This window comes from Python bivittatus, unplaced genomic scaffold (assembly GCF_059951505.1).
Source record: "Python bivittatus isolate LINGU-HERP-01145 unplaced genomic scaffold, Pbiv_v1 ctg000350_np1212, whole genome shotgun sequence".
Classification (NCBI taxonomy): Eukaryota; Metazoa; Chordata; class Lepidosauria; order Squamata; family Pythonidae; genus Python; species Python bivittatus.
In genome coordinates, this window is record NW_028277074.1 from 32,817,137 (window position 1) to 32,836,623 (window position 19,487).

Sequence of the window (19,487 nt, forward strand, 5' to 3'; positions counted from 1 at the left end):
ATTTGCCTGTCATTCAATGGTCTGAAGAACTCAACTTTTTTCCTGTTCTGTACCCGAACAAGCATTATATACTCTCAGGAGTCCCAACTGAAGGACTATTTAAAAATTTGGACTACATATATTAATATATCGCTACCTTTTGCTATTAAGTACACTGATTTAAATGCTAATCATTTCACGTTTAATGCTGCAACCTAAAATGAAAGACTAGTTTTTATCAGTATGAGAAGTATATGTTTTTGAGTTCTTTTTCCCTCTTTTTTCTTGCATATGCATGCGCATAACCATAGATGGTATGATCACAGTAACTATATTTAATAACTTCCATTTTAATTATATTCAAACTTAATTAAATAAAAACATCTCTTTTTTTCTTCTGTCTCTGGACGCTATTTTGTCCTGTCCTGCCTCTCTGGGGAAAGTCTGGCCTGTTGCTCAAAATAAAGTTCAGACCTTGGTCTGAAAAAAAATTTGATCATCTTGTTCCAAATCACCTCACCTCTTTGATGGGTAGTTTGATTTCTAAATTGTCAAAAGATGAAAGATATTCCACATTTCCATCGGGAGCCAGGCAAACTAATCGCGAACGGAGAGTTCTCCAGGGTAGGTCAAGATGCAGAACAGATTCCATGGCAGAAGCCCACTGACTAAGGGAAATCCTTCCTGTTAAAAAATGAAAATGAAAACTATTTTATGTTTTAAAGGAAGCTCCCCATCAGGGGATGTGATGTGAACACCCCCCCATCCATTTCAATTGAAATATCATTGCAAGAGGTTGTGACATTAAGATTTCAATAAATTGAATTACAGTCTTACTTTTTTATAAAATTGATGAAGCGTAGTGGCTAGCTTCTAAAGACTGGTCCACCAGACACATCCCCCGCCCCACATTCCACCCAGCTTCACTAGAGCTTATGAAGTACAGTATGTAGAGTAGGGAATAGAGCAGGATGGCCAACCTGCAGGTGGTAGGCAGCCAAGTATCCCATTTGTACCACATCTCATCACACCACTGAAATTTGGTGGGGAAATAGTTACATTTCAGCACTGAGTTTTGTTTTACCTTTTTTTTTTTTTTTTTTTTACTTTCTTTCCAGAATGAAACATCAGAAATCCCTCAAATGGTGCCAAATGAAAAGAGTGCCGATTGCAGCTTGTGTGTGTGTGTGTGTGTGTGTGTGTGTGTGTGTTTGGGAGGCCTTAGAGAGGAAATGGAACATTAAAGTCTATCAGAGACAAGCCTATTTCCATCCTTAAAAATCATCCCTCCTTGGAAAAAAAGTGGCTGGTTTCTGAGTTGGGGGGATTTCAGCTGGGAATGGGGATTGGAATAGTTTGCCTTTCAGAGACTTCCCTCTCCCATTCCCACCCTTAACTATTCCTGGGGGAAAAAGGCAAAAACCTGCCTCCTCAAATGTTGCCCATCCCTGGCATACAGGCAGAAGGAAAATGAGAAACTTTGGTAATATAAGCTCACAATAACTCCTCTTAGAATCACAGCTCATCTTTAGCTTATTGTCTCTGTTCCATCCTATATGTGGTCATGCCCTCCAACCTCTCCTTGAGAAGCTTTGGAGGCTACTGAAGAAAGGGGAAAGAGAACCTTTCCAGGCATGGATTTCTAAAGCAACCTTGCCATAGGCAAAGTTTTAATGTCTTCTGCTTCTAAAATGTGAGCCTGGGAATAACAACAGGATCCATTCCATCCTATGTATTCTAATTGTAAATAATTTGTACTTGAAGGAATTCTATATATTGAGGATAACAGATGGAACCATGTCAGGAGAACAGCACTTTAAAAAATAAAATCACAGATATGTATTGTAATAATCTGAAGCATTATTGAAAAACATAACATTTTATATACCATTGTCTTCCTATTTCTTTGGACACGGGACTGTGAAACATGCAGAGAGCTCTGCTACCTGCAAATACTGCCCTTTTTCTTGTGCACAGATTAGTGGTTTGTACACCTAGGAGTTCATTAGTAAGTCCTTCATGTCCACATAATTAGACTTTGCAAATAATCACTCAACCAGTGGACAATCTATATTTATGATGCCATCTGCATGCTTCCCTAATTATCCAATGCTGACACATGTTCTAGGATTCTATGAGATACTAATGCAGCAGTAGCAACCTTGGTTTAAAACCTGGGCAAGGCCCATGTCTGAAAAAAACTTAGCTGAAGGTAGTGTTGCACCAAAATTGGAGCATAGAAACAGAGCCTGGTTAGTTCAATAGAAGTATGGAAGATATAAGTCCCTCCCGGAAATACATATTGGCAATATCATGCTTCCAGAATGCCTCTTCCGCCTGCACTGTCAACATTCCTTATCTTTGGAAGAATTAGACTTCAACTACATCTGTTAACTATCAGTGTTTTTTCCTACGTGGTAATTGGGAGTTTTGTATATGAAGCAACAGTCATATGTGTAATCCTCTAATTGCAGTCTCAAGAGGGCTGCAGCATATGCTTTTTTTTTCTATCCATACAAAGATCATGAATTTATCTTTGATCTCCCCCCCCCCCCAAATCAACAATATTGGCCCTGTCACAAAGCAGGATGAAGCAACTTTCTTCTGGTAGTACCATGCCAAGAGCAGGATTTAAAATGTCAGGATGGCAGCCCCATCCTTTTTTTTTTTTTTTTTTTTGCATGCATTATGTGTTAAAAATGGGCAGCTTCAATTCTGCAGTCATAGGCACCATCTTGATTCTTTTTACTCACTGCCAATGAAGCCCCTGGCCAGGAATGTGAAAAAGGGGGAATGTAAACTGGTATCTGATTGGTACAGTAAGATCTTTCTCCTTAGTGGGAGAAATATCATTAATAAAAGTATGCTCCATACTTCTGAGCTATTAAGGATCTTGAACTTACCTGGAGTTCAGTTTCTAGGATTTCAGACCATTCTTACTCTATGATATAAGTCAACCTCCAAAATTTGGACATAAGATGGGAGGAGATGCCTATATTTCCCATAATTTTCTAGTGGAAGCTATTATTCAGGGGCACTCCCAATCACTTAGTGCCCACCAGGCTTCCTGACCCCTTTTAAAAAAAGAAAGCAGGCATGCTCTAAAGCAAAGCGCCAGACTCTAAAATCCTAGTTATTTGCAGCAATGCCTTGGAGTCCCAGAAATATCTTGCTGGGATGGGCAAGAGCTTTCTGGAGGATTATTTCAGTGTCTTGTAAATGACTGTTTGGGACTGGATGTGTGTCACCCCTACAAGGTAGACCAGACTAAGAAACCAATGTCATGTAAATCAGTACTACTTTTACTGTAACAGGATCTTGCAAGTTTGAATGTGCTTTCTGCTCCCTCCGTTTATCTTCATGTGAACTAGAGAGAGGCTTGTCTGAGACATTTCCTCAATTTTCTTGGCCCAGGCTCAGGCCCCTCTTATCTGACTTGCCTTAGTAGTGGTTCTTCCTCCTGTCCTTCAAGGCCATTCCCTCTGTATTCTCTCTACAACACGCCACATGATAGTCAGCTTTTGATCAGGTAAGTCTCCCACAACAGTTGTTTTGTGAGTATACCCACTAAATGCTCTGGAAATTCCAAATGTGACCTTGGCCCCAAAGTATTGCCTAGTTCTTTTGAAGGACAGTCTCTACTGCCTTTTGAAATCCGGCGTTAACCATCCTACCTCTCATCTGACTGTATCATCAGATCGGTACTAGAACTACAGGGTTGGAAATAACCATTGAGGCTATTAGTTCCAATCCGCTGCTCAGGAATCCAAATTAAAGCTCCCCAAACAGACACGTCTCTCTCTAGTCCTCTCTTGAACACATTCAATGAAGGCGAGACCACCCATAAACTACATCTTTACTCAATGCAGCTCATTTATTAATGATTTCCAAGGAATTGGTTTCATGCTATTGAATTGCTCTTACTGTTAGGGATTTTTTTCTAATATTCAATTGAAATCTGACTTCCTGTAACTTAAATCTATTATTTCATATTCTGCACTCTGGAACAAGAGAGAACAGATCTTAAACTTCTCTTTGACAATATTCCAGGTGTTTGAAGACCACCATTATATTCAGTCATCCTTTTTCAAGACTAAACATATCCTTCAATCCCTTTTCATAGGACTTAGTTTTCAGTCCCCTGATCATCCTTGTCATCATTCTTTGCACGTGTTCCAATTTCTATGGATCCCTCTTAAAGGGTGATGCCCAGAATTGGACACAATACTCATGGTGGGGATCTGACAAAAGCAGGATAAAGTGGAACAATTACTTCCCATGATTTGGAAAGTATACATGTGTTAATACAGCCAATGACCTACTAGGTTTTGCTGCTAGGCGTTAGCTGTACTCTGATGGTCTGAAAACATTGCCATTGGAATTCTTAAAAAACAAGAATTACAGAGTTGGAGCGGATTGCATGAGTCATTTTGATCAGCCTCCAAACCTATACGCTATTTTGGGCCAGCAGCGTCCATTATTCTAAATAATTAGATATCACCCATAAATTACATCTTTACTCAATGCAGCTCATTTATGAATGATTCATAGTAGCATCTGTCCCATACAAATCTAGATTCTATTGCTTCTGTTCCTCTATTATACAATTTGCTATTTTTACTGCTACTCTTCACATTGTCTTCCTGTCACTTGCAAAATACAAAATTACTTGTACATACAGTAAAACACAAAACAAACAAACAAAAAAAGAAACGCTGTTTCAAATCGTGTTACCTGTGTAAATTGGATCATACTGGGTAAAAGCTGCAATGAGGTCTGATTTGTGGGTATAAAGTTTCTCTCGCAAACACTTTAAAGCAGAAAGCTCTATTGCAGTCACTCTAGAAAGAAAATCATTAAACTGGGCAATTAGAACAACAAAATCTCTTTTAAGATCCATTTCAGAGCGCAGAATTTTAGGAGTTCTGAAATTCCCAAATGCAGCACAATAATAAAATTTAAATTTAATGATAAACCTGATTGATGCTGCCCATCCAGTTAGAAAATCTGAAAAAGCTAAACTTGCATTTAGGAAAACAACTGCACGAGTGGCAATATAACCTCAACAGTCCTTGTAGTCACAGTTTTATACCACCAATTTAGATTTATCTTTCGTTAGGTTATAAACTTTTAAAAAAGGGTGAAAAGTGAGAAAAACTAAGCAACGTGGCTAATCAGGAAAGTATGTACTCATGGTGGGGGTCTGACAAACGCAGAATAAAGTAGAACATTTCCAAACATGCAGTACAACCATAATAAAGATGGATGGATGGATGGATGGATGGATGGATGGATGGATGGATGGATGGATGGATGGATGGATGGATGGATGGATGGATGGATAGATAGATAGATAGATAGATAGATAGATAGATAGATAGATAGATAGATAGATAGATAGATAAGGGCCATATTGGATTAAGCACAAAACTGAGTTTGATGGTTATTCAGCATTACCATCCTATATTTCAGCTTTACCAGCAGTCCTACAGACAGTATTTTACACTGGCATTGCTAGAGCTGATCCATAGCTAATTTTGTGGAATGAAGGCAGATGCAAGCAAACCTGATAGTCACTGTAGCCAGCTAGGTTTGCAAAAGGTAAGGGGACCAAGTTGCTTGGGCTTACAGGTGATTCTCCCTAATTAAATTTCTGAAACAAGGATGCAGAGGAGGCTGTGTGCTGACTCTGTCCTTACTACTGAATGTCCCTGGTATAGAGGTGGCTGACTGTTGCAGAGCTGGTACAAGGATAAAAGCTGGCGCATTAGAGTTGATGCATTATTGGCAGCACAAGGAGAGCACAGACGTTTCTTCTGTTCACTAATTATAATTCTATATATGTATATGTGTATGTATGTCTGTGTGTGTATGTATGTATGCATGCATGCATGCATGTATATCTTGGATTGGCTGCACAATAAAAGACACTATTGACCGCAGAGGTCTGGTACAAGCTAGAAGAGTTCTTGGCTATCACTGGGCTGCCAGTGAACTAGAATCACAGATTGGCCCTTAATTCTAAGACACCCTTCTGCACTTTCAGCTACAATTCATTTTTCTTCAGTCTTCTTTGTGCAGCTCCACTATTGTTCCACTTCTGTAAATAACATGTAACTGGCAATACAGCAGAGGACTAGTACATTTTCTAATCTTCATCCTGTGGGTTCACGGAATGGGCAATAACACTGCATCAGGTTAATTCAAGAATTAAAAAGAAAAAGATGTATTAAATTATATTTCTCATAACAACAACATTACAACTTATCTAATATAATCTGATAGTAGAGACAGAAGCCACAGAGAACACCATGCTTCCCTCCCAGTGAGAAGAGACTGGAGTATTTCTCCATAATTTCTTCTGCACAGCTCTGTACAGTCTAATATTGCTATGAAAATGCTGTTATTTTATGGTATTTTTAAAATGCCTGATGAGTACAAATATCAGTAGCACACATATATGGAGTAAGCAGAATAAGCAGCACAGCCTCTAATCCTATATTCCATTCAGCACTCCTGTTTTTAGCTAACGTAGCTAAAACTCTGTTTCTTTTCCTGTCTCTTCCACTTCAATGTGCACCACGATTTACTCAATTACAGGTAGTCCTTGCTTAATGACCATTCGTTCAGTGACCATTTGAAGTTACAGCGGCACTGAACAAATGGTACTTATGCCCAATCCCTAAAGCTACAGCTGTTACATTGCCCCCGTGGTCATGTGATCAAAATTTGGGCACTTGGCAGCCCGCCTACACTTACGACCGCAGGAGCACCTCCCACCCACCTATCTGTCTCCATCTCTGCCCTTTTGGCCACCCTGCACAGTGGCACTCTTCGGCAGCGGCAGCGGCAGTGGGGCTGAAGTAGAGGCCCAGGGCCTTCAGCAGTCTCAGCTGGCTGCCACCACCCAGAGGCCTTCCAAAGCATTGCAAGAACAGTGTACGATTTGGAGAACAGTGGGTACAGCCTTCTCACAAGGTTTAAGAAGGCCTCAGAAGCCTTCCAAAGGCTTTCTGAAGCATTGTGAAAATGGCATGTGCTATTTGGAGAATGGTGTAAGTGGCCTTGGGAAGAAGGCCTGGCGCAGCCAGCAGCTGCCTCACATAGGGCCCGGCTGGGCATGGCTCACCAGCAGTGGAAGGAAGATGGCAACGGTCAGCTGGGTATGGCAGGGGTTGCGGAGCGCAGGGCAGCTGGGGCGGCTGGGGCTTTGTGCTGTGGTGCTGGGGTGGCTGGCTGTGGCATGGGGCTTGAGGCAGCACTCCTTGGTGTGGCAGCGCTGGGGCTGAAGTAGAGGCCAGGGGTAGTGGCAGCTTGCTGAGACTGCTGAAGGCCCCATGCCTCTATTTCAGCCCTAGCATCGCTGCCAAGGACTGCCACTGTGCAGGGCGGCCAAAAGGGCAGAGATGGGGGGGAGATAGGTGGATGGGGGTTGTTGAAGAGGTAGCCCCTTACCTTACCCAAGGCTCGGGGCTGGGAGGGACCAAGCTGGGAGTGGCTTGAATCAGGTGGGTCCTCACCTAATGACTGGTGAGATTTGGTTAACAATGGCAACAGGGACTGCCAGGATTGCCCTTGCTAAACAATGCAGTCACGTGACATTGCAGTTTATAACTGCACTGCTTAGCGACAAAAATTCCAGTCCCAATTACCATTGTAACTTGAGGAGGACCATTCTATGGTCTAAAAGGAATCATCTTCCAAAAGGAGAGGCGTAGATTTGGCTGTACTTATAAAACATCAGCTGATCATTTCTAATCCTAACTAATGTTTTTAGCAAAGGCTGATCACCAGTACCTACACCATTATGTATACCAGTGGACAGTTTGGCATCCTGTTCCTAAATATGCATGTTGTTTTAAGCAATAGGCATGCTTTTCTAGTCCTACCTCTGATGAAGGGTCTGCTTACGTGTAGATTTGCTGACTTGATACTGAACAAAACGAGGAATCAAATCTGGATTTAGTTTTATGTAGGCCCCACGATTGCTTCCTTCTTCATAGTAGTTTGAGGCAGAAAAAATAGTGATGACCTATTTGAAAAAGAAAACAAATATTACTTGAAATAAAATATGCTTCAAACCAGACTGGTCACACATGAAACAAATGGCAGAATTAACCAAGCACTACATTATAATTCTACACACTGTGAGTAATATATAAACAGCTCTTTCCACGGTTAGCAAAAACAATTTAAAAGAAGCTTATGTAGCCATATATTTTGTTTATGGCTCCGTGTGTCTAATAAGTGAAAAAAAAAATCAAGTTCTGAACACCTTTTAATGTGTTTTGATGCACCCTTGAAGGGCCATATGATAACCTTCTCCTACGGCTCAAGAACGGAATAACTATAAACATGCACTACCTTGTATTGTAACTCTTCTCCCTCAACAAACCATCCTGTATCCCCAGTTATGGAAGGGATTTTGTGTGGTTTGAAGGAAGAAGTCAAAAAACAAGAACATACCAGAAAAATGAGTTATCCAAGCTTCTGCCATTCATGCTGTTTGTGTGGAAGAAGATGGAGCAAAGAATGTCAAATGAAATGATAGCAGTTTTCTATGGAAGCAGAAAACTGACATAACTACTTGCCAACAGAATACTTTTCTTTTCAGCTAGCCTTTCCACCTAAACATGGGAACAGAGATCCCTCCTTATTCTATTTTGCATTGAGGAAAAAATGAAATCATAATTAAAACCCAAGAAATCACGCTGACATATTTTGAATACCTTGTTGGTGGATAATGATTGCCATATCTATACTGAGTTGAAGCTACAACTTTCTTTCTAGTACAATCCAGTACAATCTTTCTAATTTGTGAACGTTTTTGTGAAGTTTAAACTTCAAAGTGCCAATTACCTTCCCATTATGGCTGATCTCATAGCCTTCCTGTTTGCATTGGTGAGATCTGATGAGCAATTTCAAATTATAACGCTGCAGCAATCTGGCAGTAACATCTGGACCAAAGTAACAACCTCCTCCTCGAAATTTGTTTGGTGCACAGCCATTTTGATGCTTAGGATCGCTCCAGAGAATATCCATCACCTTTCCATGCAAATGAATGAAAATAACTATTATCTTCCAGTATTTGAAATAAATACTCATTATCCTTACTGGATTCCTACGCAGCATATATGTGACAATGAAACTTATGTTACTGATGGGCTAAATTAGAATGGTAAAAAAGTTAATTCACAATTCAGAAATCAAGATAATTGCAATCCAGGGTGGAGACAGTTATCTATTTAGCTTGAGTTAATATTGACCCATTTTGACCCATTCTGCCCATCTCCTAGCAACCTGGTGGTAAAACAAAGTTTTATCACAACGAAGTGCCTAGAGAGAACTTCCCCAAATGGGAGGCGATTGTGGAAACATGCATATTGATAAGAACGTAGGGCCCTTTGTATCCTCACAAAAATGTGATCTCTAGAAGACAGGGACTGCAACTATTACTCCGCATTTTCTTTTAGCTTGTGAGAGTTTGATTTGAACTAACCCAACAAATCTGGGGCAGGAGATTTCTAGTAGAAAATATTTGTTAAGCTTGCGATTAGTACCCCAATTAAAGCTTTATTTTTAATCTTTACATAAGTTGTTATCAGTTTGAACATCTTTATAATCCATATTTTGAAAAAAAAGTATATACAGCTTCAGCATACTTGCTCCCATTCCTTTGCTGTTAATTCTGGAGATGCATATGTGGAAGTAAGATTGTAAGGTTTAAGACATTGCACATTCTGAAGTGGGCTAGAACTGGTTCTGCCATGGATGCCATCAAGACTGTCTTTGACATCATCCACTTCCTTGGAGTACTGTCTTCTCTCAGGGGATGCTGATGTAGACTTTATTACATTTTTCTTGGAGATGTCTTGCCCAGAATTGCACTTTTTGGTTTCTGTGAGATTGGAACTGGTTTTTACAAGATTTGTTCTCTGTGGCTCATGGACTGCTTCCATATTTGACTTCACTGGTCTCAGCAAAGACTTTAACTATGAAGATAAAATTCGTGATCATTATCCTCAGAGCAAATACGCTGCTGTATACAGACATGCAAATACTTTTTGGTCAAGAATAGATTAATCTGTCTTTCAGTGGTATGCTGGGAGCCCATTCCAAACATAAGTGGACACAAAGAAAAAAAAAGCATACTTAAATATATATGAATGAATGAATATATATATTACAATTTAGCAGAAAATTTTCATGGGGCAGTGGGGCCACACCCAAACCTTTGGAATGCACCCTCTTGTTGTTTGCTAAAGAAACATCAAAGAATTGTATTGCAGTTGTTCTTTCAGTAACCTTTCTACCATATCTGGGAAACAGCATTCAATAAGTAGCACTAGGTTTGGTACAGTGGAGACTTTTAAAGAACAAACCAGCTTCACCTATACGCCTTTACTTTTCAACTAGAGCCGTAATATTTCATTGGTGCACTAGAATTAAAGTGTTAATTAAAACATCGAGTACTGTAGACCAAAGAGTTGTTTGTGATCAGTTGAATCTAAACAGCTGGAAAGCACCATCTAAAAAAACCTTTTTCCTTTATGAAGAACTTGCTTAAGACAATGCTTGATATGTATGTGTATATACACGTATAGATATGTATACGGTATGTACATATACAGTACTGTGCAAAAGTTTTAGGCAGGTGTGAAAAAATGCTATAAAGTAAGAATGCTGCCAGAAATATATATTGAAATTGTTTATGATTATCAATTTACAAAATGCAAAGTGAGCAAACAGAAGAGAAATCCAAATCAAATCAATATTTGGTGTGACCACCCTTTGCCTTCAAAACAGCATCAATTCTTCTAGGTACACTTCCACACAGTTTTTGAAGGAACTCGGCAGGTAAGTTGTTCCAAACATCTTGGAGAACTAACCACAGATCTCCTGTGGATGCAGGCTGCCTCAAATCCTTCTGTCTCTTCATGGAATCCCAGACAGACTCGATGTTGAGATCAGGGCTCTGTGGGGGCCAAACCATCACTTCCAGGACTCCTTATTCTTCTTTATGCTGAAGATAGTTCTTAATGACATTGGCTGTATGTTTGGGGTCATTGTCCTGCTGCAGAATAAATTTGGGGCCAATCACACGCCTCCCTGATGGTATGGCATGATGGATAAGTATCTGCCTGTTTTTCTCAGCATTGAGGACACCATTGATCCTGATCAAATCTCCAACTTCATTTGCAGAAATGCAGCCCCAAACTTGCAAGGAACCTCCACCATGCTTCACTGTTGCCAGCAGACACTCATTATTGTACCACTCTCCAGCCCTTCGGCAAACAAACTGCCTTCTGCTACAGCCAAATATTTCAAAATTTGACTCATCAGTCCAGAGCACCTGCTGCCATTTTTCTGCACCCCAGTTCCTACGTTTTAATGCATAGTCGAGTCACTTAACCTTGTTTCCATGTTGGAGGTATGGCTTTTTGGCCGCAATTTTTTCATGAAGACCACTTCTGGCCAGACTTCTCTGGTCAGTAGATGGGTATACCTGGGTCTCACTGGTTTCTACCAGTTCTGTGCTGATGCCACTGCTGGACATCTTCCAATGTCAAAGGGAAGTAATCATGATGTGTCTTCCATCTGCTGCATTAAGTTTCCTTGGCCAACCACTGCATCTACAGTCCTCAACGTTGCCCGTTTCTTTGTGCTTCTTCAAAAGAGCTTGAACAGCACATTTTGAAACTCCAGTCTGCTTTGAAATTTTTGCCTGGGAGAGATCTTGCTGATGCAGTGTAACTACCTTGTATCTTGTTGCTCTGCTCAGTCTTCCCATGGTGTATGACCTGTGACATGAAACTGTCTTCCACAACCTCACCTTAGCAGCAGAGTTTGGCTGTTCCTTATCCAGTTTTAAGCCTCCTACACAGCTGTTTCTGTTTCAGTTAATGACTGTTTCAACCTACATATGAAATTGATGATCATTAGCACCTGCCTGGTATAATTGGTTAATCATACACCTGACTCTAATCCCACAAGATCCCTGACTTTGTGCAAGTGTACAAAGTGTGCAACTGTAAGAACTGATGCTGGTTTGAAGCCAAAGGGTAGTCACACCAAATATTGATTTGATTTGGATTTCTCTTCTGTTCGCTCACTTTGCATTTTGTAAATTGTTAAACATAAGCAATTACAATATATATTTTTGAAAGCATTCTTACTTTACAGCATTTTTTCACACCTGCCTAAAACCTTTGCACAGTACTGTACATATACTGTATGCCAGGCATATATATGTATATATGTATAATCTAATGATACAACTCCCTGCTCAATGATTTTTGTTTCAGATATGTTGTTTTTCACTCAGTCTAAAACTTACATTAACAAATTAGAAAGTATTTATGTTGAAAACATGACTTTAACCTCTTTAAGATGAAATGCAGAGAAAGACAAATATGTATATACTACAACAAAAGAAACCATGCTATTATAGAAATGATACCTATCCTAATATTATGTACATTATCTCTAGTTCTTTAAATGCTTAATTCTCACTGAATTAGTAGAATTTTACTTCTTATGAGCGAGACTGGACCCAAACTCAGCCGGATAACAAAGTACTTTTTGTGCATAATTTCTACCTTGTTCCTGTGGAACGAATTCAGGAAATTCAAATCTGTAGTATCTGATATTCCACCATGTAAGATAAGAGCTTGGTTGTCAATAATAGTTGCAAGAGGAAGCCAGCTGTAGACATCTTGTAGAAGATGCAAAATTGGTTTCCCATAGGTCTGTCAAATGAAATATTGGATTAGATTCCATTCCCAGAAACTCTTGAACTGTTCCTTAAGGCCTATGGACAGCTTCCTTTTGGCTTTACAATAAAACAGGAAAAAATGGAGGCAAGTATTTCTTTAGGACATCTCTAGGCTATTTAGGATTTAGGATATCTCTAGGCTATAATTGCTAATGGCCTGGTAATTTATGTAAAACAGCACATAAATCTATTCTGTCACATTATTCAGCCTTGTTCATTTGATGGCCTCTATCAAAATGAGATAAAATACTGACCTTGTACTTCTTCATAATTTCTTTTGTGAAACCATATCTGAAATTATAATAATAAGTACTTTTATACAATAACAACTATTGTATAGTCTGGATTATACACATTGCCTATAAGGAATATTTTAAGTTCTATGTTATATGTCTGTGTTTGGAAATGTAAAAGATGATCTGTCAGTATTATCACTATACGACAAGGCAGTTATAAACACAATATATTTTCTGAAACTGATTCCTGCCATATTTTCCTCGGCATCCAAAATACAGACTATTCTCATTGTTTCTTCTTTCACTGAAAAGCATCTAGTAATTTATGTCTTCTTTGCTGCAGATATACAATATTATTTTTAGATGCATAGGAAAAAATGTTGAACAGTATACAGTGGTACCTCAAGTTACGAACGCCCCTCCTTACAAATTTTTCGAGATACGACCAGCTCCGGCCCCAAAAATTTACCTCGACATGCGAACTCCGCCTCGAGCTACGAACCGGATCCGCGGCCATTTTCCCTGCTGCCACGTGGTCGCGGCTTCCTGTGGGCGAGATCGCAGTAGCAAGGAGACATTCGGTGAAGCTTGTGGTGTGTTTTGTGGCGTTTGGAAGGTTTTTGGTGTGCTTGTCAGCATGGCTCCAAAGAAAATGCAGAGCAGGCTTGGCAAGAATAAGGCTTTGAAGAAAAAAGTGACGATCAAACTGAAGAAGGACATTATAGAAAAGCATGATCGTGGTATTCGTGTGGCTGATCTGGCCTCGGAGTACAAGATGGCGAAGTCGACCATATCGACTATTTTGAAGAATAAAGATGCCATCAGAGGAGCTGATGTGGCAAAAGGAGTAACGATCTTAACGAGGAAGAGGACACAAGTGCTGGAAGAGGTGCATATGTTTCAGAACTGCTTAACCGTATGTATTTACATTGAACCTTATGGGGGAAATTTGCCTCGTGGTGTGACCAAATTCGGAGGGCGGATTAGCCGTATTTACATTGAACCTTATGGGGAAATTTGCCTTGTGGTGCGACCAAATTCGGAGGGCGGAACGGATTAACCGTATTTACATTGAACCTTATGGGAAAATTTACCTCGAGTTGTGACCAACTCGAGTTGCGACCAGAGTCACGGAACGGATTAAGTTCGTAACTAGAGGTACCACTGTTTATATATTCACAGTTTTTCTGCTTTAAGTCAGAAACTATAATGCCATAATCTTTAGCTCAAGTACTTTTAAAATCAATGCTTAAATTTCAAATGCCACTTGAAATGCCTCCAAATAATCTTATTCCTGCTTTTTTAAAAAATCTGAAACACAATAGCGAAGGGAGAACAGATTTATCCTGTCAGTGGGATTTCTCATTGGATACCTGTATATACATGTCTGATTTAACCCACAGTGACACCAAAATAACAAAATATGCATTGTGACATTACAGGTAGTTCTCGGGTTACAATGGCAATTGGGGCCGGAACTTCCATCGCTATGCAATGCAGTCATAAAATGCAATGTCATGTGACTGCATTGCAAAGCAATGGCAATCCCAGCAGTCCTGGTTGCCGTCATAATCCCAGGACCATGCAGGTCATTAAGCAAGAATCTCATGTGACCATGATATGGGAAGAGGTGGGAGTCCCAGACAAGCAGGCCAGCGGGTGAGAGCTATGGACAGGGGGTATGGGTGCCAGTGGGGGCACTATGGAGCACAGGTGGGTGGGTGCCACAGTCGAGCACTACGAAGTGCAGGCAGGCATGTGCCGTGGGCAGGCACTATGGAGCACGGGGGTGGGTAGGTGCTGCAGGTGGGCGCTAGGGAGCACAGGCAGGCAGGCAAAAAAGCATCAGGAGCAGGAGTGACTTGCAACCTCCTGCCAGCTTCCCCACTGATTTTATTTGTGGGAAGCCAACTGGTAGGGAAGATCGCAAATGGTCACGTGACTGCAGGACGCTGCAACTGTCATAACTGCAAGCTGGTGCCAAGTGCCCAAAATGGGAATGCTGCAATGGCTGCAACTTCACGGACCAGTTGTAAGTGCCCTTGGTTCAGCGCCATCATAACTTTGAATGGTCACTGAATGAGCGGCTGTAACCCAAGGGCTACCTGTACATGGAGGCTCCACCCTTTGTCAACTGCATTCCAACGTTGCACAGAAGTACACAAATTGTAGTAAGGGGTGGACTTCACATCATGAGGCACATTTTATCACTTACTCCCTTGCATACGCTGATGCATAGGAATTGGCCTATGATCTAAAATAATGTATGAGGAATGTATGGGAAAATACAATTTTGTATACCAACACACCAAGATAATGGGGATCAGCTCATCAATATTTATGTCAAGCTCTCAGAAAAAAGCACATCTAAGAGATCACGCTGGAGAAAGAATAAATATTACCATACCTAAGATTCATGAGGTGGTCCTCATGATTCCCTCTGTTCAGATGTAAATGGTTAGGGTAAAGAAGGAGAAATGCAAACAGGATTATAAGTATTTCCATGGAATTTTTCCCTCTGTCAACAAAATCACCGTTAAAAACATAAGGATTTTCTTCTGAAGGAAGGCCATTCTGCAGAAGAAAACAAAACATTATCATTAGTTACCAGCAGAGTGACCAACACTGCAATGCAATATTACAGGAATATTGTATAACGTTCTTTCATAGCAGCACTCTTCCATTTCTGCCAAAGCAAATAGCAGGAGAAAGCTTTATATGAGGCCATCAGTCATGAAGGCATTATAACCTTATCTAATCTTTTGAGATACTATGTCAATATAATGGGTCATTCAATATTAGTTATATCCATTTATCCCTCCAAATAGCACTCAAGAGCACTCAACAAAACAAGATAAAATACTCCATTATAATTAAAACAAAACAAATCAACTGAAAACAAAAATAGAAAAGAAATAAACATCCGTCAGTTAAGACCTACTTCAGCACCCAGATCAACTTCTGTATAAGGACAATTTGGTTCTAACTGAGCCAATCTTGGTAAGTAATTCCAATATAAATCAGTGTTAAAACATGTTTTGTATTTTATTGCCCTGTTATAATCACTGTGAAGCTATTATGATACAATTTACATTGAGATTCTGTTTTACTAACAAGGAGTGAAGATATTTTTTAAAAAATTTTTCTCCAATGTAATCATTACCTGTGAGGCATTTTATTTTTATATATGTACAAGCATCTTAAAAGACGCTCAATTAAATGATCAATTTATTACAGCTTAAAATGATTGATTTATTACAGCAAAACTGTCATGGGCTACCAAAATACATTTCATCGGATAGGATAGGCAAAACTGAAAGAATGATTAATCAAAGGTAATCAGAAAAATTTAGTCCAATGATTTAAACCTCAATCTCCATTAGGATAAATGGCCACTCTACCCATATTAATATTATCATAATATCTTAGCAATATTAGTTAAAGTGAACATTAGAAATTCAAGGCTGAAAGAAAGAGAATGGACTTGAACTAAGGCCAATAGCCTATTCCTTCCATTTATCTGAAAACATTATACCATAGCTGAGATGTGCTAACTTTCTGGATACCTATATTTTGGAGATTTCTTTCATTTGATGTTACCTGGAAAGTTCAGGGCATCCATTTTGTTTTCATTTTGTTCTAGATAGCAATGATCCAGCTAGAACGGTAGCAGGAAGAAAAGTAAAAGTGGTCGCGTACTTGATTTGGGTAGTAACATCATTATTCAGTTGATTTTTGTTATTCGCAGTAGTTATGTTCTATAAAGTTGCCGCGGACACTGAATTAGTGCATACTGAACCATTGCTCCTAGGGGAAATATAGGACACTTATTTACAGTATGAGAGCTGAAACAAGAAGACAAAGTGACGCCTTGTTCAACCTCATCTGGGAATGTGCACACTGGGTGACTCAAATTTTTTGTTGCTCTGTGCATGTCCACAGATAACAGTGTTCCCAATAACAAATGAAACAAATTCCGAAAATATATGGAAGTTATGTTTATCCAGGCTGGGAAAGCTGTTGTTTTGGGGGTTTTGCAATACTAGCTTTTCAGGCAGCTTTAAATCTGACATTAAATTTAAATTATAAATGCAAAAAAACCCCATCTGTTTTAAAATACAAAATATAATAAGACTTCCTGTCTCCATTTGCTTTTCTCAAGCATGTAACAGCTCTAGCTTTAGTTACTGCCCTTTTCAAATGGAATGAAATTAAAATCCTTTGCAGCAAAATGCAGCTTTTCAATAGTTTGTGGAGCAAAGATTGCTCCTGTTTCATTAGATAAAAATAATAAAAATATAAACAAGTAAAGCATCCACGGTACATATAAAGATAAAAAGCTGTAGGGTAACAATAAATATTAAAATATCCACACACACAGTATGACAACCATTATAATACCTTACTGTCATAATAAAATAGGATCTGTTATGTAATACTCCTTAGGCAGGGTACAACAGCCCATCATTAAGCAGAAAAAGGCAAGATAACATTCAGCTATCCAGGGAAAAATGGGTCTTAAAAGGGAAGAAGGCCTTCACAGAGGGACTAATCTAATGTCCAAAGGAAGACTGTTCTACAACATTGGTGCTTTGACACAGAAACGTTGTTTCCTTACTTTGGCCTCCTCTTATCTTACAAAAATATGGGATTGCTAGGAGCTTCTCCCATGGTGTAAACACTGGATAGGTTGGTTCTGATTGGAAAAGGCAGCTCTGATGATACCTTGGTCTTTGTAAGTCAAAACCAGCTCTTGGAATTGCAGGCAGAAGCTTACTGCCAGTTCATGTAGGACCTTCAGCACAAGTCTAATATGATTCTGGTGGTTAACACCTGCCAGCAACCAGGCTACCACATGTTGTACCAAGCATAGCGTCCAGGTATTCTTCAGAGGCGACCCCATGTAGAACCCTTTGCAGTAGTTTATGTGCACGGTCATGAAGGCATGAGTTACTGTTGCAAGGTGTCAGCCTTTTGAGGTAGTCCAGACGAGAAACACCAACCATGAGTACCAACACTACCTTTATTGTAAGGTTACAGTAACGGAGTCTTGCAAACCTGAAAGTACATCTTGCCCCCTTTGCCTCTGCAGTCCAAGAAACTAGAGGGTCCCTTCTGAGATGTTTGCTACACCTCCATTGCTTCTGTGGGCTAAGCTGTCTCTTACCTGACTGTTGTCTAGTCTGCAGCTCCTCCTCCACCTGTCTCTCAAGGACACTCTCACAGACCATTACACAAAGGTCCTTGAGCTCCAGGTAGGGCTGCAACTGGCACATCACCCAAAGCTGAGCAAAGGACCCTCGACACAGCTTCCACCTGTCCATCCAGCAGTAGCCCTGCCATTTTATATATTTCCGTCTCTCAAAAAAAGCATAAATTCAAATATTCTAAGTCCTTTTCCTAATAAAAAATGCTTTATAGCATCCAAGCTTTTACATGCTTTTCTTTTCAAGGGGAAAACTTCTAAGCTGTTTCAACTTCTGTTTACACTTCGTAAAAAATCCCAAAGAGCCCTTGTTTTTAAGTTTCATATCTTCCAGTATCCTTTAGCTAGTGCCTCCAATTATAATTAACAGAGTGCCAGTGGAAATATGCCAAAAGCCAATAATTGATACCGCAAAGTGCTGATCATCTGGCTATAGGCAGTTGCTAATATCATTTGAGCTAAGCACCATCTTAAAAATTCAGTAACATATTAGTTACTTACTTTGTAGAATATCAGCAAAAGATCATCCAACTTCCCATGCAAATCACCTAGAAAGAAAAACAGATGGAGCTTATCAGCAGCCAGAATTACAAATCATTACTTTCCAATATTTAAGAAACATGCATGTGAAGGAGAAAATGTAGGCACTCAATGTATTTTAATAGGTTTTGAACTGGAAACCAGAAGGGAAAGAACCAACCCAAAGACACTCACCAGATGAATATTTCAGTGCCAACTCAGAGAGTTAAAAAGGATTTGCTGGAAGTAGGATATGTCTCATTTACCTCTAATCAGAAATTTGGCTTCAGCTTCAGTAAAAATGATGCTTTCATCTGTCACTAATCAGATTTTGGCCATGGCAACTATTATTTGCTTGAAGAATAGGTCATAATCTTTCTCAGATATTCTTATAATTGTGCAAATGAGAACACCAGTTAGAGGATGTACACAGATGGATTAGCAAGGACAGGGTTGCTTGCAAGGTCAATTGTAATTTCATCCAATTTAAGAGGCTTATAGTTTGAGGAGATATACAGTAATGATATTTTCTTATGTACAACAATCACTGACGAGAACTCATTGAACCATATAAAATATAAATATAGACTTCCTTAGTTTCCTTTGCACTGAATGGATTAAAAGCTGATTTAAAACAATCTTGGTTTATGGCCTGCACCTGCAGGAGTACAATGAATTCAATCTGCTAGCTGCTCCATTGATTGGAAGATACAAAGCTGAGACTGAGAGTTACTAATGGAATAATTATTCTTTCTTGCAGCTGCTGAGCCTC

General features: G+C 39.6%; 1 protein-coding gene across 1 annotated transcript in view; it reads right to left on the reverse strand.

Annotated features, from left to right (window-relative positions):
- PPEF1 (protein phosphatase with EF-hand domain 1) overlaps positions 1–19,487 on the reverse strand; it is a 32,819-nt gene that overhangs the window by 2,384 nt on the left and 10,948 nt on the right. Inside the window, exons 6-14 of the mRNA XM_088144430.1 lie at positions 18,698–18,744; positions 15,398–15,564; positions 13,009–13,045; positions 12,579–12,728; positions 9,642–9,971; positions 8,839–9,024; positions 7,869–8,011; positions 4,714–4,820; positions 500–663 (exon numbers count right to left, since the gene is read on the reverse strand). Of these exons, the coding sequence (XP_088000556.1) occupies positions 500–663; positions 4,714–4,820; positions 7,869–8,011; positions 8,839–9,024; positions 9,642–9,971; positions 12,579–12,728; positions 13,009–13,045; positions 15,398–15,564; positions 18,698–18,744 (1,331 nt within the window). The remainder of the gene's footprint in view (positions 1–499; positions 664–4,713; positions 4,821–7,868; positions 8,012–8,838; positions 9,025–9,641; positions 9,972–12,578; positions 12,729–13,008; positions 13,046–15,397; positions 15,565–18,697; positions 18,745–19,487) is intronic.